Here is a 24,552-nt window from a genome sequence, read left to right as displayed (position 1 = left end):
GGTCATTCGTTCACTTTGTGGCGGTGAGCCATACCATTGCGACGTCGACGGGACTCTAGCACTGATCGAGCTTTCAGTACGAACATGACGCTGCGGCGCTGTGAAACAGATCCTTCGACTTTGGAATACAATAACAAGTCAAGGTTGAAGACGCCTTTATAGGCCTTGGGAAAGATGTCCCAGCTCATTCGTCAAAACAATGGCTGCCAACTCCACTCGTCCCTCGCGGGTGTTGCTGTTCGGGGACGAATGCGTCGACAAATTGGCTGCGGTTGAAGAGATATATGACCTGTCTCGCTCAAGCCTGGTACTGCGAAGCTTCTTGCAACAAGCTATTACGGAAGTTCACCACGCCGTATCTGAACTTCGGCGGGAAGAGCAACGATCTTTCGGTCTGTCATCTAACGACATCCTGGAACTGGCAGAGAGCTATGCTGCTCAGAAGCCTCTGCCGCCGATAGTGGGCGATGTGCTGTTGTTCGTCGTGCAGATCGGCCACTTGATCTTGTATGTTTGAATTGTACTTCTGATGATCTGACACTGACTCTTTGGTGTGAAGGCGAGCCGAGCAGGATGGTTCGATACTCGCCCAAGACAATAACAGGACCATTCACCTCCTTGGGTTATGTGTCGGCCTACCAGCCGCATGTGTCGCAGCCGCAGCTCGCAATATCCCTCACGCTGTCGGACTTGCTACTGCGGCCTTGGGGGTGATCGTTCGATTTGGAGCAGCACTGCATCGCCGTTCTCAACTGATCGAGGCGCAATCAGGTGCTTGGGGAAGCACGATTGTCGGCAGTCAGGAGTATGTGGAGCAGCAACTACAGGAGATCAACGAGTCTCTTCCACTTGTTCGACACGCCTATGCTGGAGTCATCTCAGAGACTTGGACGACAGTCTTTGCTCCTCCGTCAACCACATCTCTTCTTGCCAGCTCTGTGAAAACGACGAGCAGACCGCCTTATGCAACGGCGTCCAGTGTCCATGCATCGCACTTGGCACCGATCGATTTGGCTGCAGTAGTAGGCTCTCACTCGGCATTCGAGATTCCTGTGCTACGAGATTCAATAGTTTCCACAAGCACGATGGCACCATGTAAAGCTCATACCTTCAGAGAGCTCCTTACTTTGGCACTGCGGGATATCTCAGAGAAGCCGCTGCTGCTGGACAGGACAGTTCAAGCACTTTCGCAAGCTTTGAGTGGTAACGAAAGAGTTACTCTGATCCCTGTTGGCCCTACAGCACACACAGCGCTCGTCAAGCGAACGCTAGAAAAGAACCATGTCGATGTTCAGGTGTTGACAGCCGACAGACCTATGAGTGATCGGTACAAAGACAACTCACCGGATCGTATAGCAATCGTGTCCATGTCAGGACGATTTCCCGGCGCAGAGAACATTGAAGACTTCTGGCAACTGTTGCAAGCCGGGAAGACCATGCACTCACCAATACCACCGACTCGATTTGCAGTCAGCGATCCAGACCTCAAAAAGCTTTCTGGCTGCTTCTTGTCAAACCCCGGACTATTCGACCCCGAGTTTTTCAAGATGTCACCGAGCGAGTCTATGCAGGTGGATCCTATCCAGCGGATGTTGCTGATGGTCGTCTACGAGGCGTTGCAAATGGCTGGCTATGTGCAGAATTCGAGCCCATCTACTCAAAGCGAACGAATATCTACTTTCATCGGACAGACGACGAGTGACTGGTAAGTTCTTCGAGCCGTTCTCGAGATGACAGCGCTGAAAAAGATTGCTAGGCTGGGCATCAATGATCAACAGGGCGTCGGGACGCATTACGTCCCTGGTAGCCTGCGAGCATTCGCAGCAGGACGTTTAAATCACGTCTTTGGGTGGGGTGGAGGTTCGAGCAGTATCGACACAGTGAGTGAGGAAACCAATCATTCGCTACTTGCAGCCATCTGACGTTACAACGAGGCTCTGTCACATGTGATTTGGGCAGGCCCAGGGTTCGCCGAGACGACACGATCCGCGATGCACCCCGTTGGCCACGACAAGCCGTATCCGCCTAGCGACATGGAACTCGAAGCTTACATAGCAGAGTTTCGAAGATGGTTCACGGGCAGACGTGAGGATTTTGGAACAAATGGATGGGAAGCATACGTCGGCGACCATAACATTGGCGTGTCAGTGGTCCCACAGGCGAGTAAGTCGAATCTCGTGCATGCTCTCTGCTGCTGTGCTTTCGCTAATGAGGCTAGATCACTGTACAATCGTCGAACAACCGCAAGTGAAAGAGCTAGGCCAAATTCTTCTGCAAGTGCTAAACAAGATTGCAATCTTGGAAAAGTGAAGCAAAACCTCCTGACCTCCCCAGGCCGGTCAAAGTTATGTCTCAGACGTAGGTATTACAGCAAGATCAAAGTTTCATCTTATCTAAATATCGGCCATACGAACAACAAACTTAGTTGCGCTCGCTGAATGTGACTTTAGCTTCACCAGTGCCTGTTCTATGCCATCGAAGCCCCCTGGAATCACCTCATACGGATGACCTTTCAACCAGCCATGCTTGAGCCCCTGTGTGAAAAGCATGAACCACACCCTGCCAAATTCCGTATCATCTGGATCTTTATATCCTCTGGGCCCGTACGTCCGATCGTCTTGTACTGAGCCAACCTTGGTGTCTGTTATTTTCAAGTCAGGTCGAAATGTATGGTCCTTGATTCGTAGGAGCATGGTAAGCTTTCCTCCCTTATCTAGAACTTTCTCACAATTCAGATAGGTCCCGTTGGCGCTCACGCAGTCAAATGCATGTTTGAGCGAAAGTCCCTCCGGTATGGCTGCACGAATTGCTTCCACAACGGCCTGGTCCCCTTTGCGGTAGTCAACTATAACGTCTCCTTTGAATGAGTCGAGCCACGGCTCCACGGCACTAGCACCAGCTCCCGCTACGCAAATGAGAGGATGAAAACCAGCGTGTACTGCAAGCTTCGTGGTGTACAGGCCCACAGCTCCAGCAGCACCATATATAAGCAGCGGCTGTGGTTCCCTCGGTGCTGTACTGCTGCTGAATGGTTGTGGCAAGCGAAGCCGTGCGAACAGCCCAACTGCTGCTGTCATTGCTGCAAGTGGGATAGTTGCTGCTTCCTCAAAGGTGGTCTTGGGTGGGAGACGGAAGACACAATGAGCCGGTGCGAGCGAGAACTCAGCAAAGGTGCCATAGTTCTGGCGAAGACGATGCAGAGCCCCTACACGATCGCCAGGACGGAAGCCAACCACATCTGTTCCAACCTTCTCGACCACGCCGGCCATATCATCACCTTCATTTCGTTCCCCAAACCCCCATTCGGCCATCTTCCAGTCTTTTGGATTGGTTCCAGTAACAGCCACTCGAATCAAGACATCTTCAGGGCCAGGCACGGGGACAGATACCTCCCGTACGGAGATTTTGGGCCCAAGTGTGACGACTCCTTCCTTCATCCTGCGAATGTACTGAATTGAACAGTGATTGGAGGCGGTCTGTAGCGATGGGCCAAGTGTTGATTTAATAAAGGAGAAGGATGAGTGCCAAATCGTGTGGAGTGGCACACTGTGAAATCCGAATGCCGGAGCTCGGTCTCACATGTTATTGTCGTCGCTGCTTTTCGCTAGGCTGGGCTTTCACACACTCGCTTCGGCGCTTACTCTTGGTAATAGTCACCAAGTCTGGCCAACAAGAATCTTCACCTCATCTCCAAGTACGAAAACGCCTCGTCGAGAGAGGGGCCGCTGTGGTGGCGTCGTTGCAGAGTTGTATCTATGACTGTCGATACGTACATATTTCCAACCGATACACCAACCTCAACTTTCAAATACCATGCTCTTGCGGCTTAAAGCACATATCGGAAGGAGGGATGATAGTCGCACAATTCTTCCAAGGACTTGACCATCTCGGGATCCGCGGTTCCCTCTTCCTGGAAGCGCTGGTCAGCCGCGTCCCGTTGAGCATTAGACCTCTTCATCAGGATGGACTTGATTGCGATGGCAACCACGGCAACGAAATTCAGTCCTACTAGCACACCATGGCCCTTGAGGTAACGCGGTGGCGAAGTATAGACCTGAGTGGCGATGATGCTGTAGCATTGAATGAAGATCTGCGTGACAGCCCAGGCTGTGGCACGTTTGGTGTAACCCGCTTGATTCAGGAGCAGAAAAGAAGCGCCGAGAACAACACCAGGATAGCTGCCAATGGCGACTAGACAGCAGGCAAAAAGGCAAGCTGCGCGTTTGGTCGTGCAGAGTAGAATGATATAGCCTACTACGCATGTCGATAGGCACCCGAAAAGGAAAGCTGCCTTCTGCTGTACGCGACCGCTGGACATGGTCAGTACTGGCAGCGACACGACCGCGCAAGCGTAGGGGATGATAGAATATAGCTGAGTCTGTACTATTGCGAGCGAAGCCGTGGTCAGTGTGCTGGCTGTCGAAAAGGGTCGCAAACTCACGAGGTGACCAGCCGAATTCGTGCAGGAAAGTCGGAAGAAAAACACCAAACGCAGCGATATTCATGGATGCGGCGCCGATGATGAGAGCTCCAAGCCAGGTCTTTATGTCCTTTAGCGCCCAGCCGATTTGCCAAAGACACGGTTTTGCGTCTGGCGCGTTTCTTTGCGTCGTTCTTCGCAAAATCAATTCCCGCGAAGCCTCGTCTCGAAAGAGCCAACTACCCTTGCGGGCGACCACTTCAGGTAGTCTCGGCATGACGATGAATGTGAGAATGCCCCATGCCACAGAAAATACACCTTCAATGATGAAGAGCCACTGCCACGAGTAGAGTCCGTTTGCGCCGTTGAGGTTCTTTTGGACACCGTAAGAGATGAGTCCGCTCGCGGCACCAGCTATCGGTGCTGAGATGTAGAAGAAGGCTGAATCGCTGTTTTAGCACGTAGTTGGATCATGTGCAGAACTGTTACTCACCGCTGCGTGTAGCCATCTCCTTTTCCTGATACCATAGCGAGATGAACACAAACCCTGTCTGGATGGCCGCCTCCATGATTCCTAGCAGAAACCGAATGACCATGACACCGGCATAGCCTCCTGCTTTTGAAGTACAAGCAGCGAGGAGCCCAAAGCCCAGGCACGATAGTGCGTACACTAGGTTTGAGGGAAGGATGCGCAACAACAGCGCTGCTGGGAGCTCGGCGACCATATATCCTACGACTAAAAGTTCTCGAATCAGCAGACGTAATCGCAGTCGACCAGACCACAGGGTTACGTACAGAACATGAGCAAGCAATTGTAGAATTGACTGTTGTCCAAGTGTAAGTCCTTCTGGAATTCCATGATGCGTGCATTTCCCAAGGCTCCGCGATCCAAGTACGCGAAAAAGTAACAGCCCGAAAGAATTAGGACGATGGAGAGGTCTTGTTTGAGAAGCAGTCGGCGTGCAATTTTGCTGTGGCCACTATCACTGCCATTGATGTCCCCTGGTGAAGCACCTATGTCATCCACCCTCTCAACAGCGGGCTTGTCCATGATGTTGTCAATCCTTTCGATGGTAGCTTTCTCTTTCTCCAGACCACTGGCCATGATATTCGAGGACAAAGATGCGTCTGAGATGTGTGAACCAAAGGAGGACGCACATACAGAACGCTCAAGTTTGTCGTGGCCTAGTGCCGTAGTACGGAGATCCTGGCCGATGATCGGGGCTGAATCCTCGTGGTTAATGTACGCACGCGCTGCAGGCCCAACCAACCCGTCGAGCCTCTAGAACTTAGCAGAGCACGCTGGACAAGAGTACTAGGCGGGGCTACGCCGTGAGGAAGACCTGAGAGGGCAGACTTTAGTAATAACAGGCTAATGCAGGCTTTCACACGGATCGACTCGTTTGTCCAGCCTGAAGCAACGGCGAGACGGCACTAACATACGCTTGGCGTCAATGGTGAAGACCAACAGTTCGGAAACAAGGTGAATATTCAAGTCCTACTTGCACTTCATTTAGATCTAGTAAAGCATAGTAATTGCACCACCATACATGACAAGGCTGAGTCTGCGTGAAATTATTCCCAGTATCAGGCTGTCCCAAGCGGAGCTAGACTGACCAAACGCAAGACCCCATACTTCATGTGTCGCCAGCACCGCGGGGATCAAAACCTTCTCCACATCTCCAGATCCGTCTGCATTAGTTGAAGAGCTTGCCATAGATACTGCAGCGACCCAGTCGACCTGATGTTTCCGGTTCCCAAACCCTACTCAGTTGCGAGCCCCTAACCCTAAAATTGACACTACCTGAAGGAAGGCGGGGTCTGGTGGCTTACTCTTCAGCGCCGATTTCTCGCACCTTATAACTCCGATTACACGCTCTTTCAGTCCAGGATCCGATCCCAGAATCAAGCCACCCTCGCCTCTACCAGCACAAGCCCGCCAACTCCGAATATGGACGCATTGTCGACGTCGCCAAACGCCCACGGCCGAGTCAAGGCTTGCACCCAGTGTCGGCAGCAGAAGTTACGGTGCGATGCGCCGCAATCGGTCCCATGCAGCCGCTGTCGTCGACTTTCTTTGACTTGCACTGTCACTCGTGCCTTCAAGCGCCAAAAGGCCAAGACGAAGGCGGAGCTGGTAGCGGAGATATCGCGCTTGAAAGGAGGAGATGGACTGGAAGCAGGGATCTCGAGCAAGGAGCCCATCGTGAAAGTGGCCAACTCGAACTCTACTGGCTCTGGAAATGGAAACGTGGAAAATTACGCCGTGTCTCCTACTCGTTCTTCCTCAGGCGTCTCTCGGTCAGCCTTTGTTGGAAACGGAGTGCCTGTTGGCCGTGGCACTTCCACTCTCGGCACTCATCACGAGGAAGAATCTACTGAAACTAGTCCTATAGTGACGGACGATGCTTCTCTCCGTGATTCAGGGTCGGCACCATGCTATGGAGTATCTTGGCTGACCACGGCCAAAGCAGAAGCATGCTTTGAGAGCTTTTTTCATCTGTACTCCCCCTTCCTCCCCGGCATTTGGGCGTGCTTGCCGTCTGCGCCGGCCGAATACTTCGCAGCCTCGCCATTCCTTTTCTGGACCATCATCGCTACGGGGGCGCGTCGACATGGTGATCCACAATTTCTACACAAAGTCGCCCATCGTGTACACCTACAGGCTTCTGATACGATACTCTCGGGCGCACAACAACCTATAGCGGCGATAAAAGCTGTCCTTCTGCTTTGTATTTGGCCAATCCCGAAGGACTCGCTGTGGAAAGACCCATCTCCGGCGCTGATCGGAGCCGCAGTACAATTAGCAATACAGCAAGGCCTGCATGTCGCTGGTTCTCGACAAGAGCACGCCTTCTCGCGAACTGTGCTGCACATGACCGAGGAAGATCGCGCCGCCCGAGCACGACTATGGGTGTATTGTGTCACAGTGTTTCAAAAGTGAGTTGAGCAGCAGTTTCTCTACGATGATGTTTCGACACGACAACTGAGACGATGGCAGTACGAGTCTGTGTTGTGGCTTTCCACCGTGGATGCTTGCAGGTGCCGCCAGTGATCGACATTCAGGTGCCACAAGATCAGTACTAAGTCCGCTCATACTCTATCAGTACGAGCTACAGAAGCTGTCAGTCACAGCCATAAACACTATACTACATGCCGTGCAACTGGAAGAGCCACTAGTAGCCGAGGACAGCTGTCTTGACTCGCTCATTGAGGGTTTCGATGCTCAGCTTCAGGCGTTTGCCACTCCTGGAGTCGATGTGTCCGCCACACACTACGAGCTCGCCCTCCTAGCGGCCCGTGTATTCATCCGTGCGACGCACTTCTTCAGTATACCTCCCTTCAGCCAGCGGCGTCTTCCAAGTCAAAGCATTCCTGGACTACTGCTCCTGCATGCTCTCTGCTGCTCACTGACGACTTGTCTAATGAGCTTGGATGATACTACAGAGTTCGTCCTTTACATGCCTTATTACTATCGTCGAGCTGTGATGTTGGCCGGAATCTGCATTCTACGTATCTCTCGTAGTCCTCTGCAAGCCTACCTCCAGACCGAGCCACGGGAACAGGCATTGGCGAATGCGGTCCGTGTCATCAAGCGGAGCAGCATCGAGACTGGAGACACCGACTATCGGCAGGCAATCATTTTAACACAATTGTGGAAGGGAAAAGATCGAGGCGGTGGTTTAGGCAAGATCAGCGGGGATCCGCAAAATGCGCTGCACTTGAAGCTACGGAATCGACTGGTATGTAATGCCTATTGTCGTGGTGGCCAATAATGAGACTTATGGAAACATTGAGCTAACAGCTCTTCAGTCGATGAGTGTCGTCTTCGAATGTTTCTGGTGGTGGCGTTCAGACTTCGCTGGCCTATCCGACCCCTATAATGACGACGAGCCCGAGCTTTTACGAAATCAGGCTGGCGCTGCCTCGCTCCCCTCAGACGGATCTGGACCGTTGAACGCAAACTTCAATACGACGGACATTGAACAGCAGTTCCAGTTGGTAGCGAATGGATTCCAGGACCCGCTTGCAGATACCGTCGACTGGCAATGGCCAGTAGACCTCTTCACGCCGGGGTTGGACAGCATGATGTTGGATAATGGACTGATATAGCTATAGGCAAAAGATAGCTCATCTAGACTAGCTTAATGCGTTTAAATTCTTCCATCCAATCTACCGAGCTTACTGCTCGGGATCAGGCACCGGCAAGTCAACGACATCGACTGCACCTCGACTTCATTGAGGTAGTGATAGCCTTCACATGGCTTTATTTCACATGTCAAGGCTCATATAAATCAACTCTGGCTTTGTTCTCAATCCCAATCGCTTCTTGCATGCCGCGAAGATCAAAAATTTGCTGCACCCCTGACGTCCGCAAGGCCTTTTATCCCGTCTCTTATACCCCCCGAAGCGGACTCTCGACGCTCAGGACGGCGGTTGCTATTGAAACAGCAGGAGACATCATTAGCCGAAGGTCCGTCGCCCGCGCCTAATCTATAGTGATCGCTGGGGTCACGTTACTGAATACCGAATGGAAGCACCGAATTAGCAGGCTGGGTAGAAAGGATGGCAAAAGCAAATGAGAAGGGAGAGGAAGGAGCAAAATGAAAATGAAGAACAGGGGAACATTTTGGGGTGGAGAAAGGCGAGAAACGAGATACCATCAATATTCGGCGGCAGCACACTTGATACCGGCTTCGGGTTTTGGGCGACGAAAGCATTCACCTTCGCCATGTTAATGTCACTGGCAGTTTGAGAAGACTTCTTTGATTGGTGAAGGCCTGAAGTACACGACCAGGAGACGAAGGCATCACCGGAAGGTCATATATCTGTGCACGCGGCCAATCAAGGGACTGGTTGATGTCGATTCCAATTTGGCAGCCGCGAGAGCTTTTTGAAACCAAATTGCATACCTGAACCCCTGTCGATTGTGAGATAAGTCTGATTTGTTGGTATTGCCCAAGATCAGTACTCGAATGCGCTTGAACTTCTTGATGCCGAAGAAGAACAGGAAAACTTTCTGGACGTTTTCCCCTCCTCTCGCATGGAGTGTGCTTTCTTTGCTGCTCGCGTGTGGCTTGCGCTTACCCATCTGATCGAGCCTCAACCATGGCGATCATCGTACATGTATGGGCGTCGAATGCTTTCAATGTCAAGATTCTTAAATCGCTCCTGTCCATTATGGGCAGAGCGATTTCCTCCGCGCTTGGTTTCTGCCTGGCTCCTTGCCTGAAGATGAAGCTCACGGGCCCACTACCTTCCGTATGCTCAGACGGCGTTGTTTGGTTGGTAAACAGACCACTTCGAGGTACAAATATTGTCTTCTCTCCCTTCACCTCCCACCTCCCATCTTCCACCATCTTCAACCATTCGACTTTCCACGCCTCTCGACATCACCTTGCACTGTCCTCGCTCTCTACCCTTTCAGCACCTTTCATCTTCATCATCGTGGACCGCACTGCCATCAACGAACCTCGGAGCACTGTCCTCAACCACCATTACTGTCGACTGCACCTCGCCTTGAGCCTGTCACCAACCACCCATGCTCCCTCAAACAATGACACGGCGACCTCATCTGCACACAAGGTAGGACTCCCTACCACCCCTTTGACTTCTGAGGAGGCGACGACTGGTGAAGTGACGAGTGCTGCGGCCGTTGGTCGTCACAGTCGGTTCGATTCCGTCAGGCCCGATTGGAAGTCAGGGTACTGGAGGGCGTCGGGACTTTTTGGGCTTTGCTCGTTTTCATCCGCACCTACTCAGCTTCCAACAGCTGACAATGAAAACGACCTTTGAACAGATTATCCCATCGAGCCACCGGGCCGTCCACCACCAACATCCACCACCAGCATCCACCACCAGCATTCACCACCAGCATCCACCACCGGCATCCATCTCGACCAGTCTCCACTCAGCTCCGGCAGCCATCCTCCGTCCTCACTCCGCGACACGATCTCTTGGTCCACCGCTGATAAGCAAAGCCTCCATCAACTCCGAAGACACCAGATACAACAGACACATGCTCGACGGGGATACGCTTCGTCGTCCAAGCCATGTTGGACAATTGGTCGCTCTTGTGGCTGCAAAGATGGATGAGGTGGATGACAGGCAGGGAGTTAATCTGTGCGAATCATGACTTGCAGCATTCGTTCCAATCTCCTTGTTGTCCTTCCGTCCGTGACTGTCTCACCTCCTTGTCTTCTTGGTCAGTCTTCTTCAGGCCTGCCGTGTCGCTGCATTCCATGTTGCTGCCCATATCGCCGTACTTCTGCTTGCAGCCATCGGCGCTTTGCAATGATATCTTACCCATGTGTAGATCGCAAAGTCCCCTTGCCACGTCAACGTCTCTTCTGCATCTTGCTGTGTTTCTTCTCCAGATCCCTGCACACCTTGTTGAACCGTTTCTGCGCTTCTTTCGCCGCTTTTGCTTGCACGTTGGTATCATGGTGGTCGGACATGGTTATGGACACTTGAAACCCGTGTCTTCTGATCGCGTGTATCTTTCGAACAATTGCTTGGATTGTGGAGCGATCGGGGCCTTTCACTCGCCGATAGCTCTCGGGCTCGAACTCCAGATGATGTTTGATGGCAGCAACGATCTCGTCACAAGGACGTCCAAGAAGGATTAAAACCTTGGCAGGTTCAATTTCCTTCGGCCACTCGTTTCTCACAGTCTCCGCGGCCAGGCTCAGCGCTCGGAGAAGCGCGAGCATGTCAGCTCTTTCGTGGGGATTGGTAGTCGAAGTTCCCAGGTACTCAAGTGGGACTTTGAATCCCCGTGTCTTCACTTTCATAACATCCTTTATGGTCTTGCCCGATCTTGCGCTTGCGACTCGCTGGACGAGCCCGATTCCAAGACCCTGCCATTTTGCATAGCTCACTGCTGTGTGAACTACCAGCACTGATCGAGGTTTGGTTGGTACTTGAGCTTTGACCAAGTCCATGCTGTTGCAGTGGCGAGGAATGATATAGAGATTTTCAAGCTCAGATATTCGATTCACATGTGAAGACACAGTTCAGGTTGAGGGTGAATCTCGAGAGGGTGAAAGGTGCCGGAATTTTAGAGACAAGAATCTCTCGCGGGAGGAAAGCATACCGCGATATCTGAGGTGAGAAGAGTCCATCAGTCATCTCCGAATTTCCACGGGCGGACTGGTCATGCTGATTGTATCGACAGCGATTTGTCGATTCGCCATTGAGTTCCAAGTCAGCCCGACAGCTGCACATTCGGATAAATGCGGAGCTCAAGATACTGCGCCCTACTCGATTAAAGAAAAGGCTGGTCCGCAGCCTTTTTTGAGCCTTCTTAAAACTTCCGCAAATGCTTGAGCGGTTAATGTTCATCACAAGCACAGTGACGGCAAATTCGGTCTTCAATCTTTTCCAGCGCACTTGATACGATATGCGTCCGTATTGCCGCTTCGAAACAGCGGTGACAAAGTTGAGATTGTGACAAGTTGATCGTTCATATCGTCCTTTACCTTTCATTCGGAATATCATCTTGAATAGTTCACGTTGATTCTCTCACATTCGGCCTCAGATGGGTGAAAATTAGGCATCCAAACCATTAGGCGTGCCTCGCCTGTCCGTAGGGAATGGCCACCCTCTGGTCTCCATGCGGGTAGTCAAATTTATTTGCTTACTTTCTTAATTTTTGATCATTGCTTCCACATTCGGCCACAGGCAGCTGATAAATAGGCCATCCAGAATAATAGGCGTGCTTCGCTCATTTGCGAGGAACGGTCACCCTCTGGTCACCCTAAATGGTGGTCAGATCTTTCTACCTATATATTCAATTCACAAGCGTCTCTTACACATTCGGCCACAGATGCGTGGAAGCAAGCGATCCCGTCCGCTCTCGCATATTTAAGCACGTAATCGCCTGATTAGTACTACGGTGGGTGACCACGTGGGAATACCGGGTGCTGAATGTTTTGCATTTTTGCAGAACGATTTTTTTATTCCGGTGGTGGAAGGAGGATGTTGGAAGCCTTGGCATCGGGCCGAGAATTCGGCTTTTGAGCGGGCCGATCATCATTTTTTGGCAGACCGAGGGCAGAAAGCAATTGCACCTCTTCCAAGACTTGCATCGTATGTTATAAGTTAGAAACTTCCGATTTCAAGTATATCGTGCGAGCCAAAGTGCACACTCCGAGGATCAGGAGTCTGTCTCAACGGAGGTAGCTGAGCGGGAGAAAACTCAAGACGTCTCTTGTCATATCCGTGTCGGACTTTCAGAAAGAAGAGAGAACTCACAGGATTTGAATCCGGCACAAATGGACGATGAAGCCATCACTGGTATGTTGATTCTGATAGAAGCGAGAGAAGAAGGCCTCTAAGGCCTCTCCTGCCGTAGACCTCTGGTACTCGGATCGTCGGGCCGAGAGTCGGGCCGAAACATCCCCAGCTTCCACTTTCACTTCACTTCACCTCCCGACCGACAACTTTCACATCCATCAACGATCTCATAATAGCTGTGAAATCGTCACATGCTAAGTGGTATCTGAACTCTTACACAAACTCGTATTCTGGAAGCTTCATGAAGAATACCAGTTCTCGGCCCACGCTAGGTAACAGCAAACGACAATCTTCATGCACTGATCCGTCTCCAGAATCAGAGCCCTTCTTCAGTATGCAAAGACCCGCAGGCTCTGGAAAAGATTCCTACGACGAATTCACACCGCCAGGAATGTCCGTTGCTCTGCCTCAGGCTGAAGCGGCGGCACTGAACCAGCGCAGTTGCAAAATGCGGCTTCATGTGAAAGATGGACTCTTGCGCTAGTGATGCGACTTTTCGGTCGCAAACGCCGGCGACAGTCTGTGCGCCTCGCATGCAAACGGCGGACGTCGAATTCTCACTTTCAGCTTCCATTCACTCGCCAAGACAGGCAGAGGACCGAGCCGCTCGCTTTGATAGCTTGCATTTCTTCTATTCTCAAGCTCCTCTTCTTACACCATCACCAACTTCAGTCCCCTCGGACAACCATGTCAGCTGAGGCGGGGCTTGACCCTATCGTCAACCGCTACGTGCGGTACAAGGTATGCGAGGTGCCTATTCGGCCTGTGATGCTTTCTTACTGACTCAAACGGGCAGGCTGGTACGAAGCAAGTCGTACAGTGGCTTGCAAGCACCGCGAGTCTCCACTGCGACATCAAAGAATACCTTCACTGCCTCAAGCTCGACTCGTCCCGGTCGATGTGCGCCCCGACTCAATCCCGAGTGCAGGTGAAGACGAGAGAACTCCTCGACCTTACCAACATCATTGTTACGGCCGAGCCACCAATACAAATCCCGATTGAGATTCTCGTGGTCCTAGAAGATGTCATCGCTCTTCGCCGAGCCAGCGCAGATTGGTATTCAACACAGCCAACTTCCAAGGCCGACAATGACGGACACTCGTTTTTCGTCGAGATACTGCAACAAATACAGGCTCTGCTTGCTTCGGCCAAAGGTGCACCGAACGGGACAGATGGACACGCTGCGTCCACCAGTCGCAAAAGAAAGAGTCAGAAGTTCAAGGACGACTTGTCCAATCTGTTCGAATGCTTGGAGCTAGAAGAACCATCTGAGGCACCTTTGGGAAATGTCTCTAGCACTCACACGCCTCGCAAGCAATTCGAGTGCGGAGACTTCTCCGACGACGAGGAAGATGAGGCCTTTGCTCTGTGGTGCTATATCGAAGATGCCAACGACACTCGCAAGTTCGTCAGAAAAATGTGGTTTGACTATCGTGACGGAGAACTTAGCCTAGCAGTGGCAGGTATGGTGACGGAATGTGCTTTCGACCTGCTGCAACATGCACATATTGGTTTCGTCGAAAATTTCCCTTCGCTCAACGACTGGCCTTCACTCATGGCTCATCTCGGACTCCAATGGATCGCCAATCAGAACGTGGCATACGTTTATCCCGCGAGCAGCGCAATCACCAAAAAGCTGCCGCCTACGCATTTTAACACTTCGGATCTGCTCTGTTCCAGCGCGGCCCTACAACTCATGGCCTATGCGAAAGCTTCGGACAACTTTCGCCGGTCGATTTTGACGAACCACGGTGATATCTTCAAAGCGTCCACTGGTGATGTCACACTCGATCGACCGATCACTGCCTTCGAGAAGCCCCTCTTTGCCACGATACGTGAGCTTATCAGCCTTACATCACCAGCGGCGACTGGTGGCCAAGCCGTGGGCTTCTGTCCTACAACAATGACGCTCGGCCTCATCGAAGCCTGCTGCAGCCTGCAAGGCTCACGCAGAACAGAGGTGCCACTCTGGCTGGTATTTGGGACAGCCATTTGCATGGACATCGCCGAAGTTGTAGAGACAAATGTCGACTGTCCAGGAGACGCGGTCCTGGATAGCGTAGCTTACGTGGAGCGCACTATCGACCATCGCTTCAAGTTCCACGAGAGACCAGAGAAGCTGCGGTTCGAGCCAATGGAACCTGAAAACCGCAAACAGTGGCAAAAAGTTCTAGACTTGACCTCCATTCTCAAGGCTGCCATCACTAAGGGTCGCAAATTGAGCGATCCTGCACAGCGGTTGAGCAACCGTGGGAAAATGGCCTGTCATCTCGCAAAGTGCAAGTTCCCTCTTCTGGATTCGCTACCACACTATGCCGGAGAGATGGAATACATACTCAAAATTCACCTGCACGATATCTCCGTGTATGCGGCAAACGAGTCATGGACTATACTTTGCCTGGCGCACATCTACAGAGCTGCACGTTTCTATGGCTTGATAGAAGCCCACTGGCAGGATCTTGATATGGTGATTGCGCACCAGAGCTCGCGCAAACCTTTTATCACCAAGACCAATGCTCATTCTGATGCCTACACGATGCTGCGTCATTTCCTGATAGACTTGGGTGTAGAGCGGTCTGTGCTGTCAAAGCCAGGACTTCCTGGCCCTCCTGACAACAAGACGGTGCAAGCCAAAAGCAAACAGCTCAGCCCTGGAGAAAGTGGATACCGGGCGGCAGTCATTGAGCGCTACAAGGCCGACGAGAAGATCGGTGTCTACAGGACCGACTTTGTTGAAATTTTCTTGACTAGTTTGACTGAAAAGTCTGACAACACCTCTCGGAGTACACACAATTCTGCGAAGCAGATACCGCAGAAATTTGCACCTTCACAGCTGCTCTCGACCATGAAGAGCGAATTGGTGTCTGATGAGCCCTGCCTCAACTTCGATTACTCCTCATTCACATGCTTTTGCGCCGATACAATCATCCAGATGTTTCTGGCAGCTCTGTTTGCTGTGCCTACCCAACCGCCGAGTAGCTACAGAAGTTCTTACCAGCTGACTTACTTTCTGATGAAGGAAGCTGCAGACGCTCAGACACAATCGAAGCCGATCCACACCACTGCATTTGCAAGAGCAGCCAAAGTCCTTGAGCACATCTTGAAGGAGGGAGACAAGGCCAAGAAATTCTCCACGGCGGCTTTCAACATGTCCAGCGGCCGCATTCCAAAAGCATCGTGGCCTCAATTCCCTGCGCAACGCGATGTCGACCCTGCTGTTGCTAAATTGCAAGAATGCTATCCCGTGACGACCATCGGCACGCTGCGCAAGACGATCGAGATGTACGACCCCAACGGATCTGCCGAAGCGTTCGAAAGCATGATGAACACTTCTGCGATGCAAGACTTGCTGCCAGAAGACCAGGGCTCTCAAGATGTAGAGGGATCGATGACAGACAGCGAGCTCCGGGACTTGCTTTTTTCTCCAGAAATACTATCGCGGTTTTCGCACGTGTTCATTGTGGGCGAGGACTAAGGCATGCCGAGAGCTTGATTCAGGAGAACAAGCGAGAAGTGCAAGCACTGGTGTTACGAGTGCATTGCACGGGCATACCCAGTTGAGGTGATGCGCATCTGACAGCAGTTTTGGAGCGTGCGACACTCATACTGTGAATACGCTCATAACATCATCGAGGAAGTTGTCTCCAATCCTAACAGGATGGGAGAGCAAAAGCCTTCTTTACACAAAAGACACATCTTGTGGTACTGGTTATCCGAGCGACGGAGCGAGTTATCCGCAAAAGATGAGGAAGAAAAAGTCGGAGTGGCGACGATGGTTCTGAAAGTTCTAGGCAGGAGGTGTCGTCGTCTCGTCACACATTCCCAAAAAGCGCTGCAATTCACTTCATCCAGGTACCATTGGCAAACCTGTAAATTCACAACACACGGCACTTATATTCTGGAGGCTCATGCCCTCTCCCCTCCATGCTCTTCCATCAAAGCCTTCCAGTTCGTATCTTTGGGCTTCCAACCCAACTCAGCCAACTTGTCAGCCCTCGTCCTCTCACCACAGCCCCACATGATGTGCCCGAACGGGTAGATCTCTTTGGCAGCAGCAGCCGAAATGCTCTCAACGTCACCTGTCAATCCCAGGCGTTCGCTGACTGCCTTTGCCCTTTCGATCATGCTCAAATCCCCAGTGCTCACGAAGTAGTACCCATCTCGATTGACTCCGACATGACCTTGTGTGCCCTCGCTCATCGATTGATCCATGAGAAACACCGCAGCGTCGCCCAGGTCGCCAATGGAAGTCCACGACCATGTAGCCGTACCCTCGCCAACCACGAAGGCTCTCCCACGGTTTTTGACAGCTGCATAATAGAATGCCGAATGTCTCTCCTTCTTCAAATGCCCTTTGCCCCGGCCCCAGAGCTGACCAGGCGAGGCGAGGATCGTGCCGACGCCGCGGGCAATGCTGTGCGCTATGATTGCTTGATCCGCATCGGCGTGGATGCGATCCTCGGGAACAGACAGAATCTTCTCTGCATCCGTGATGTCGCTCCACGGCCGACTGCCTGGGTCGAGGTTTCCTGTGATTGGCTTTGAGAGATCGATCAAGCTTCGTGGGCCGGTGATGCTGATGAGTCGTGGCCGTGGCGATACCGTAGTGGCATTGTCGGTGTTTCTAGCCAGGCCTTCAATCATCACACATACAGCGGGGACATTGTCGCCCCCTGCATGGATCACGAAGTCAACCTCCGCGGCGGTCCTTCTGAGAAGGGGAAGCAAGGACAGGTCGCCTATGACCGCAGTCAGGTTTGGATAGACGGATTCGAGCTCTTTGGCGACTTCTTCCTGGCGGATCAAGGCTTTGATGTGAATATCCGGATGTGTTTTGGAAAGACAATGTAGAATAGTTCCGCCGACGAAACCAGTCGCACCGGTGAGGAAGACGCTGTATCCTGCAGACATTTCTCCTCGATTTTCAAATCCTGATATGTTTGCTCAACAGAATATCGAAAGCCAATAGCCATAACGAAGTCTTATGTAGACTGCAACTGGATGGCAAGCCGTCTATGATGCGAAGCCGAACGCAGCCTTGTCTCCCGACGGAAACCTTTGACTCACATGCGATCGGCGTGGAATTGCCTAGATGAAGGCCACAGATGGAATCATGATCTCGGTTTCGGATTCCAGTCTCCAGCGGAACAGGTTATGTGCCGAAGGGAGGTATGTTCAGCTGAAGAAGCGTGCTTGCTGAAGTAATGCTCCGGAAAATCGGCCTCGGAAGAGAGCGGAAGTGCAGCGGAATCTGGCAAGAAAGTAGACCAGCATCGAAGCAGACTCTACGATTTTGGCAACGCGGCGAAGGTATGCGTCCCAAGTGGGTGCTCGCGGAATGCGGGTACAGCAAAAACCTCGACGTCTGTCGGCCTGCAGCCGTTTTTCTTTGGCATTACGCTCTCCTGCTCGAAGCTTCAGTTCTTCGATGCTTCAGCAGGGCACTCCTTCCTTTAGCGGCTGTCGTATTCGGACAGCTGGTTGTTTCTGGTAGAGATGGTGTGCCGCCTCATGATGGTTGCTGTCGGGACTGTAGAGAACTGCCACGTTGTCATCGACGTCTGCAGATTTCCTTGCCAAAGCTTGCACCCATACGATGGGATTACGGCATGCATGCTTCGCACGATGGTATCGTTGGCTTCCTGGACCAAAGAGGAAGTTGGGCTGTGCCATATGCCAAATTGGCCTAGGCTGAGATCCGGACTCGTCATCCTTAGATCACAGATCTTATTTAAGCTTGCGCAAAGTCACAATGTGTCGAAACCATCATCGGTATTTCAGCCTTCCTTGTGGGGCTTGTCCTTCCCGGAGCCTGATCTTAATGTTGTTCTGCATTGGTAGCTCTCCACGACTCCGGGCATCAGGAGGCTCTGGTGAGGCCGACATTGCCGAAGGTCAAAACCGCTTTTGTGCGTCTTTTGTAGTATCAAGGATTGGCAGTATAAGGATCGTAATACTTCGGTCTCAGGAAAGCGTCGAATATCATCTCTTCCTGTGGATCTTATGGAGTGGTAAGCTGCAGCCCGCATGCCACATGCAATGTAGTGACTGGTCGCTGTTTGCAGTAGGTCATGGAGATTCAGACAAGTCAACAACTTCACCAGCTGCAACTCGCTTAGCAGGCGGTTCACGGTTCTCCTGATCCTCAGACGAGCCCTTCCGTTTCTGCGTCGTGCCCATCGAAGGAACAGCCTCTGCCATACAGGAGCTTGCAGCACCATACTGAACCTGGGAGCCAGTGGCGCCGGCCGCTGATGAAGGTATAATGGCGGCGTAAGAATCGTGCCTTCGGGTGTACGCACAAGAATCGTGCCATGTAAATGAATAAGCTCATCATATCTTTGGCCGAGGAGCTGCCGCAGCATGGCTTCCGAGGCGATGGTTGACAGTAAACCTTGCGTCTCGTTGAATCGGCCTTCCCACCTCTTGAAGTCGCCCTCAACTTTGGTGATTTCGAAGGAAAACGGCACCCTCTGCATCTGAGGTATTGTGGTGATGTTGTCTGGCCTGCTGCTATACGAGTATCGGTTGTGTTTCTTGGTGAACTGGGAAGTCAGGTGGGCGATGTCCTTCTTGAAGCGCACAAAGACCGAACCCCCTCTCTCCTTCGATGATTGGAGAATGTTGTCGAGCTGGTTGCATTCTGCACAGCGGCCACAGCCTCTTGCAGCTCGTGTAAGACTTCCTGGCTGTGGTTCATGACACACATAACGATAGACGACCTGGTGGATGAGGCTCGTGAAGAGCTGCTGAAAAGCCTGTTCTGAGGGTGGCACACCATGCGAAGACATCAGTTGCGCATTGACCTTCATGTACGGTATGAGGATCGAGTGGATGTTGGGGATAATGGTCGACGTAGCCAGGTCGGCTATTCTTTGATGCAAGCGCGAGATGTGCTGCATCGCGTCTGGTAGCAATTGCATCCGATGCATCCTGAGGAGATCGCCGAGGAGCCGTGCCAGATCACCAGACTCAAATGGTCCTGCATTCTCATTGATGGGGCCTCGCCAGTAATTTTGCCGAGGTGCCTCTGCTGGCAGAAGGATGCCTTGTGTTATTGTAGGCATCAATGTCCTGTATGTTTCGACTGCCCGCGGAACCGGAAACTGCACCAAGTGTGCTCGCGAAAGCAAATCGCTAGCAAAGTGGAAGAGAATTTTCGCATCGCTCATCCTACCCTTCAATGCAGGCAAGAGTCTAAAATCGGAATCAGCATACGTAGGACAGCACGTACATTAACACGCACTTGTCCTCAGTCCAGTTGGATGCTTGGTTCCTTACAGCCATTTCGGTCAAGATAGGCACTGCTCTTCCTATCTGACCAAGAGGCATGACCAAGGATTTGGCAGACTGTCTGTCTCTCCACTGCGTGAACGCGTCGTTAGATTGTTCCCCCACGGCTCCCTCGATGCGCCATATGAGCTCCGTTCTTGTCTGAATATCCATGCTTTGCTGCACGGCAGCCTCCAAACTACATGGATTTCAGCAGGTAGTCCCTTCTCCGGGTTTGCGTCCACTTACCAAGGGGCGATTGTATCGAATCCAACCTGTGGCAAGAGCACATGTGCATTGTTGATGATCACGGCTGCCATCTTCTGGTCCGCAGAGAGCAAAGCCTTGGCAAGCTGTGCTACCAGTCCTAATTGGACGCATTTCTCAAGGAGCTCAAAGAAAAACGCTTCGTGTTGTGGCGCTGGACCCCATGATGATGACGGACCTGTAGGATCACCTCGCAGAAACCGCTTCAGCAGATGCTCGGCAATCTTCAACTTTTCTTCGCCAACAGAGCCCGAGTGCATACTGTCGAAATGTGCTCTAATGACCTGCTTCTTGCCCTCCAACGAGTAATTGGTGTTCAATCGAAGATCAACCCATTTCACTTTCGGAACAAGCAGAAGAACCTGTGAGCGTCAGCACTTGATCTCGCCAAGTTCTTTGGCCATACATACACAATCTTTGTACCTGTTATGGACATTTCGTTAGCTACAACGAAACAGCTGGGGTTCGAGGGATCAGACTGACCAATATGTGGTCTCTGCTCCTGCATTACCCGTCCATTCGCCTTCTTCCTCGTCATATGCGCCTTTCGCCCATGGCTCAAGCACTTGGAAGGCAGATCACCATCGTTGCAAACATGCCCTTTGCTTTTTCAGAGTCTCTGTGCGGCTTGAAATGGGCGCCTTCTTCATAGATAAGCAGTTTGTACAGCTCTGCGTGCACGTTGCCGGATCCTCCATTTACTCCGAGGTTGGTGCAGATAGTTTCCAGTATCGATTGTTCCTGCCGTTTCCAGTCTGGGTGAGTAAGGCGAAGTTGACTGGCATCAATCTCCCAAGTGTTGCGCACTGCTGTATCAACAATTGTCTCCTCGCCTTTGCCAAACGGCGCTTGTCGGGTTTTCTGTTTGAGGAGCTGGATGTCTCGGTCGTACAGAGGAGTGCCAAATCTACCGAGTCCTTCCACTTCGAGGCCTGGATTTACTTGGATCTTTGACGGGACATACACAGAAAACGAGCCTGCACAGTCAACAGCATCGAGTTGTGCACCGACGTCCGCGATAAGGTCATCGTGCGTCAGTGTGTCTTCCTCACTGGGCGAGTCGGTATGGGGACCATCCGCACTGTCAGCTTCATTCATACCAGGGGACAAGGCGATATAATTCATCGCAGGGTACGTGTTGCTGGTTTCCGTATCGTCGCTGGGAAACGAAGTTGATCGAGAGGAGAGATGCCGTCTTCTCGTCACAACGCGGCTTCACGCGCGGACATCCTTGAGTGGTCAGTGCGGTGTCACGGTCGTGACGCGACTAAAAGCATATCCTTGAATCCGAACCTCTACCTGTCACTTATCACATCAACTCTTCTCTTTGCCGGTCACTTAGTACCTCTCCGCAATAATCAGCCCATTCAGCGCTGAAACGAGTCCGGAGAGACCGTGCATGACGACAGGCCTGCGCCATTGCCATTCCCTGCTAGGTTCGGTGCAGAGCCCGCCATAGGAACAAGATGCAAAGGAATCAATCAAGTCCAGAGATGAGCCTCAGCACCCGGAGAACGAAAGATAGAAGCACGAGATAAAAACAAAGGTCGATGGGCCTAAAGACTGGTGAAACCTTCGTGTCGACGGCGTACGCGATGGCCCGGCCATCGAAGGTAGATCAGGCTATAATATGAGCGCCCACTAAGCTCTATATGAGCAGCGCCATAGTGGTCCGCCATGACGGTGCGATTCCTTTTAATTTTTGGGATGTCAAGACAGGAGAAGTGATGGAAAGATGGAACGAGGGAAGACGAGGAGTTTTGGGTTGACGGCTTGTGATTGGTTCGTTTCGACATTCAAGTTGGTGCCTGAGGCAAAGGTCTGTGTCGCAGCCTGTAGCCGCCGACCAGGCGAGTACAATGAACAACACGTCTGCAACTATGACCGAAACTTGACATTCCCTCAGATCCATGGCCGACTCACCATTCATCGAAGATCCTGTGCTTCGCGCCAAAGCCCTCAGAGAATACCCTTACGACTTTCCATACTACGATTGGTGCTTGACGACTCTTGAGATCGATCCCAAATTCGATCTTCAGAAGCTTCCAGAGTGGGACGATTCCCTGCAGCACCTTCGCAATGCTGTTGGGTGCAAGACAGTGCTCTGGGGCTGCGATCTCGAGCAGACCCATTTCGTTGTCGTCCTTGGTGAGTGCAATGTCAATTTTCTCTGTGAACAATCCATACTGACAGCTTGAAGCACGAGTGACCGCCGATAGAGATATACGTCAACGTACGATCTCCGTCTGGTCTGAACTGGACCCATTTCTGTTGTCTTCACCACGAACACGGCAAATCGTACTCAACATAGAAGACCGCTTTCCCGGTCCTTCTGAAGTCCATGAACTCGTCTTGATCGACGGCAACCAGGAATTGATCACATATCGCTTTCTGCACAACGTCGACTTTTTCACGAGCAAGGCGATGCCTATGATCTCACACGATCCTCCGGTGGAACTCGCAGGATGTGCTCGTGGCATAACTCACCCGAACGCCGATGGGCGCAATACTATCGCCATCTTGTATACTTGGCTGGGCATGGAATAGCGCAAACGCATTACGAACCCCTCACGAGACTCATGCGAAAGACCAATGGAATACGAAGACATCATAGCATCGCCTATGCGGAGGTTCAAAAGAGAGGAAGCTGCTGTGGATACATATATGCTTCGTCTACAGCGATGGTATCCAGCGGATCCATCAAAGCATTCGCGCCGGGGCTGCGTCATCCTTTAGCGTTCTCGACCAGACCAACTCAAAACACAGAGAGCTTATGCGCAAAACCCTGCGACCAATTCCAGTCTGAGAGGTACCTTTTGCGAACGTTAGAACAAGTGTCTCAAGAGTCGATCGCTGCTTCACTTACATGGCCACAGCGAACCAGCCGTATGCGTCCGCGGTGCGTGCTCCTTGAACTGCATCCTTCTTTGCCAGATTGAAGATCAATGGAATGCCGTAGGTCTTCACCGGCCGCCCTTCCTTGTCCAAGGCTGGATTGCCGTCTTTATCGACCGCTGGTCGATCTGGGAGGCCTTGGCCGTCAGGATACGAGCCATAGAAATGGGCACTGTGGGCTGTCAGTTTCGTCAGGCGCATCCCAAGATATGACTCACAGCTCATGAACCCAGGTCTGCGACATCGATTTACGTGGCGTATCGTCCAGTCTGTCAAATTCCTTCACGGCCTTGGGATCAATGGACAAACCCAATCTTGCGAAACCCAAGTTACACCACGTGATGAAACTCCTTGGCGCCAGTGTCTCCGCATAAACACCATCTCTGCACATCGTATGATCTGTCGACGTCGCACCTCTGAGGATGAGATAGTTGAAATCGAACACCCATACGCCATCCGGCAATTGCATTGTATCTTTGTCAAAAGCTGGAGCCGATATGAGCTGGTGCATGTTCGTTATGATGTATAACTTACTCAATTTGTCAGAGATCTTTTTGCCTGGCGAATACGGATCGTCGTCCTCTGGCTTGAGGAACTTCCAACCATCGGTACCGCAATAAAGACCAGGGTACCCCCCCCCCCCCCCCCCCCCCCTCCCGGGAGGTCGTTGTCCATGCCATACTTCATCTTGTTGAAGATCTGGTCAGGGTTGTCAGCACAGTCGTCAGTTGGATACTTTTAACCACATGCATCTTCAACGAAATCAAAGTCCGACCTCGACTCTGGCAATGGTCCGCCTTTACTGCTAACTTTGACCCCAAACATGGCTGGAGACTAAATCAGCGAGACTTGACAAAGAGACGTTTCAAGTGATGGCTACACTCACAAAGCATGGCCTGGGCTTTTCGATCCCAATCCCAGCGATCTTTCCGACTGAAGAAGTTCGGACGGGGATTCTGCTTTACAGACGCAATAGCGGCGGCAGCGGCATCGATCAACTGAATGATGACTTGTCAACTCTTCCGGCCACCACGTGAAAAGGGGTGTTCTTACGTTGGCAGCTTCTTTGTAACTGTTCGACAGTGCGTCTGCGTGATCTTTGCAGCCGTTGTTGTTGTTCCGATACGGGAAGTATTTGGGTAGGTAGAATGTGAAGAATCTTTCCATGTTGGCCTTTGCGCATACCAAGTCCGGAAATACAAGAAGAGCGAATAACATGAAAAAGAGAGATCCTTGCGATGAATGGCTGGGGACTAAGCGCATCTCCAAAAATATATTATTGAGTAGTGCTGGCAGGGAAAATTATGAATGTATGTATGATTCGTAGAATGGAAGAATACTGGCATCTTGAGACTGACAGGTGAAGGCATACCCATATATGTAAAGTGTTGGCCGTGTAC

At 51.7% G+C, this 24,552-nt stretch overlaps 10 protein-coding genes across 10 annotated transcripts; 5 read left to right on the top strand and 5 right to left on the bottom strand.

Moving 5' to 3' along the window:
- Positions 1 to 199: 199 nt before the first annotated feature.
- On the top strand, positions 200 to 2,310 carry M409DRAFT_48629 (uncharacterized protein; the record flags this gene model as incomplete). The annotated part of the gene is made up of 5 exons (XM_033811002.1): positions 200 to 507; positions 560 to 1,705; positions 1,757 to 1,880; positions 1,935 to 2,163; positions 2,219 to 2,310. 5 exons carry the CDS (start codon positions 200 to 202, stop codon positions 2,308 to 2,310), a joined length of 1,899 nt encoding a protein of 632 aa, XP_033674578.1.
- Positions 2,311 to 2,393: 83 nt separating this feature from the next.
- M409DRAFT_15963 (uncharacterized protein) lies at positions 2,394 to 3,437 on the bottom strand (the record flags this gene model as incomplete). The annotated part of the gene is made up of 1 exon (XM_033803425.1): positions 2,394 to 3,437. The coding sequence occupies one exon, from the start codon at positions 3,435 to 3,437 to the stop codon at positions 2,394 to 2,396; it is 1,044 nt and encodes a 347-aa protein (XP_033674577.1).
- A 389-nt stretch (positions 3,438 to 3,826) lies between these two features.
- Positions 3,827 to 5,471, bottom strand: M409DRAFT_61982 (uncharacterized protein; the record flags this gene model as incomplete). The annotated part of the gene is made up of 4 exons (XM_033814966.1): positions 3,827 to 4,383; positions 4,442 to 4,861; positions 4,914 to 5,156; positions 5,216 to 5,471. 4 exons carry the CDS (start codon positions 5,469 to 5,471, stop codon positions 3,827 to 3,829), a joined length of 1,476 nt encoding a protein of 491 aa, XP_033674576.1.
- A 900-nt stretch (positions 5,472 to 6,371) lies between these two features.
- On the top strand, positions 6,372 to 8,533 carry M409DRAFT_48626 (uncharacterized protein; the record flags this gene model as incomplete). The annotated part of the gene is made up of 3 exons (XM_033811001.1): positions 6,372 to 7,360; positions 7,422 to 8,163; positions 8,234 to 8,533. 3 exons carry the CDS (start codon positions 6,372 to 6,374, stop codon positions 8,531 to 8,533), a joined length of 2,031 nt encoding a protein of 676 aa, XP_033674575.1.
- A 1,068-nt stretch (positions 8,534 to 9,601) lies between these two features.
- Positions 9,602 to 10,556, top strand: M409DRAFT_48625 (uncharacterized protein; the record flags this gene model as incomplete). Its single annotated transcript, XM_033811000.1, has 2 exons — positions 9,602 to 10,006; positions 10,221 to 10,556. 2 exons carry the CDS (start codon positions 9,602 to 9,604, stop codon positions 10,554 to 10,556), a joined length of 741 nt encoding a protein of 246 aa, XP_033674574.1.
- A 2,849-nt stretch (positions 10,557 to 13,405) lies between these two features.
- Positions 13,406 to 16,193, top strand: M409DRAFT_48624 (uncharacterized protein; the record flags this gene model as incomplete). Its single annotated transcript, XM_033810999.1, has 2 exons — positions 13,406 to 13,459; positions 13,515 to 16,193. The coding sequence occupies 2 exons, from the start codon at positions 13,406 to 13,408 to the stop codon at positions 16,191 to 16,193; spliced, it is 2,733 nt and encodes a 910-aa protein (XP_033674573.1).
- A 431-nt stretch (positions 16,194 to 16,624) lies between these two features.
- Positions 16,625 to 17,629, bottom strand: M409DRAFT_48623 (uncharacterized protein; the record flags this gene model as incomplete). The annotated part of the gene is made up of 1 exon (XM_033810998.1): positions 16,625 to 17,629. The coding sequence occupies one exon, from the start codon at positions 17,627 to 17,629 to the stop codon at positions 16,625 to 16,627; it is 1,005 nt and encodes a 334-aa protein (XP_033674572.1).
- A 1,158-nt stretch (positions 17,630 to 18,787) lies between these two features.
- Positions 18,788 to 21,382, bottom strand: M409DRAFT_48622 (uncharacterized protein; the record flags this gene model as incomplete). Its single annotated transcript, XM_033810997.1, has 6 exons — positions 18,788 to 18,946; positions 19,021 to 19,915; positions 19,953 to 20,189; positions 20,240 to 20,619; positions 20,668 to 20,680; positions 20,853 to 21,382. 6 exons carry the CDS (start codon positions 21,380 to 21,382, stop codon positions 18,788 to 18,790), a joined length of 2,214 nt encoding a protein of 737 aa, XP_033674571.1.
- Positions 21,383 to 22,167: 785 nt separating this feature from the next.
- On the top strand, positions 22,168 to 22,804 carry M409DRAFT_15957 (uncharacterized protein; the record flags this gene model as incomplete). The annotated part of the gene is made up of 2 exons (XM_033803424.1): positions 22,168 to 22,405; positions 22,458 to 22,804. 2 exons carry the CDS (start codon positions 22,168 to 22,170, stop codon positions 22,802 to 22,804), a joined length of 585 nt encoding a protein of 194 aa, XP_033674570.1.
- A 208-nt stretch (positions 22,805 to 23,012) lies between these two features.
- M409DRAFT_15956 (uncharacterized protein) lies at positions 23,013 to 24,319 on the bottom strand (the record flags this gene model as incomplete). Its single annotated transcript, XM_033803423.1, has 7 exons — positions 23,013 to 23,070; positions 23,124 to 23,324; positions 23,371 to 23,638; positions 23,687 to 23,851; positions 23,899 to 23,979; positions 24,039 to 24,150; positions 24,206 to 24,319. 7 exons carry the CDS (start codon positions 24,317 to 24,319, stop codon positions 23,013 to 23,015), a joined length of 999 nt encoding a protein of 332 aa, XP_033674569.1.
- Positions 24,320 to 24,552: the final 233 nt, after the last annotated feature.

Source organism: Zasmidium cellare, assembly GCF_010093935.1.
Source record: "Zasmidium cellare ATCC 36951 unplaced genomic scaffold M409scaffold_1, whole genome shotgun sequence".
NCBI lineage: Eukaryota > Fungi > Ascomycota > Dothideomycetes > Mycosphaerellales > Mycosphaerellaceae > Zasmidium > Zasmidium cellare.
The sequence above is the reverse complement of the archived record's forward strand: the minus strand, read 5'-3'. Positions and strand labels throughout refer to the sequence as shown.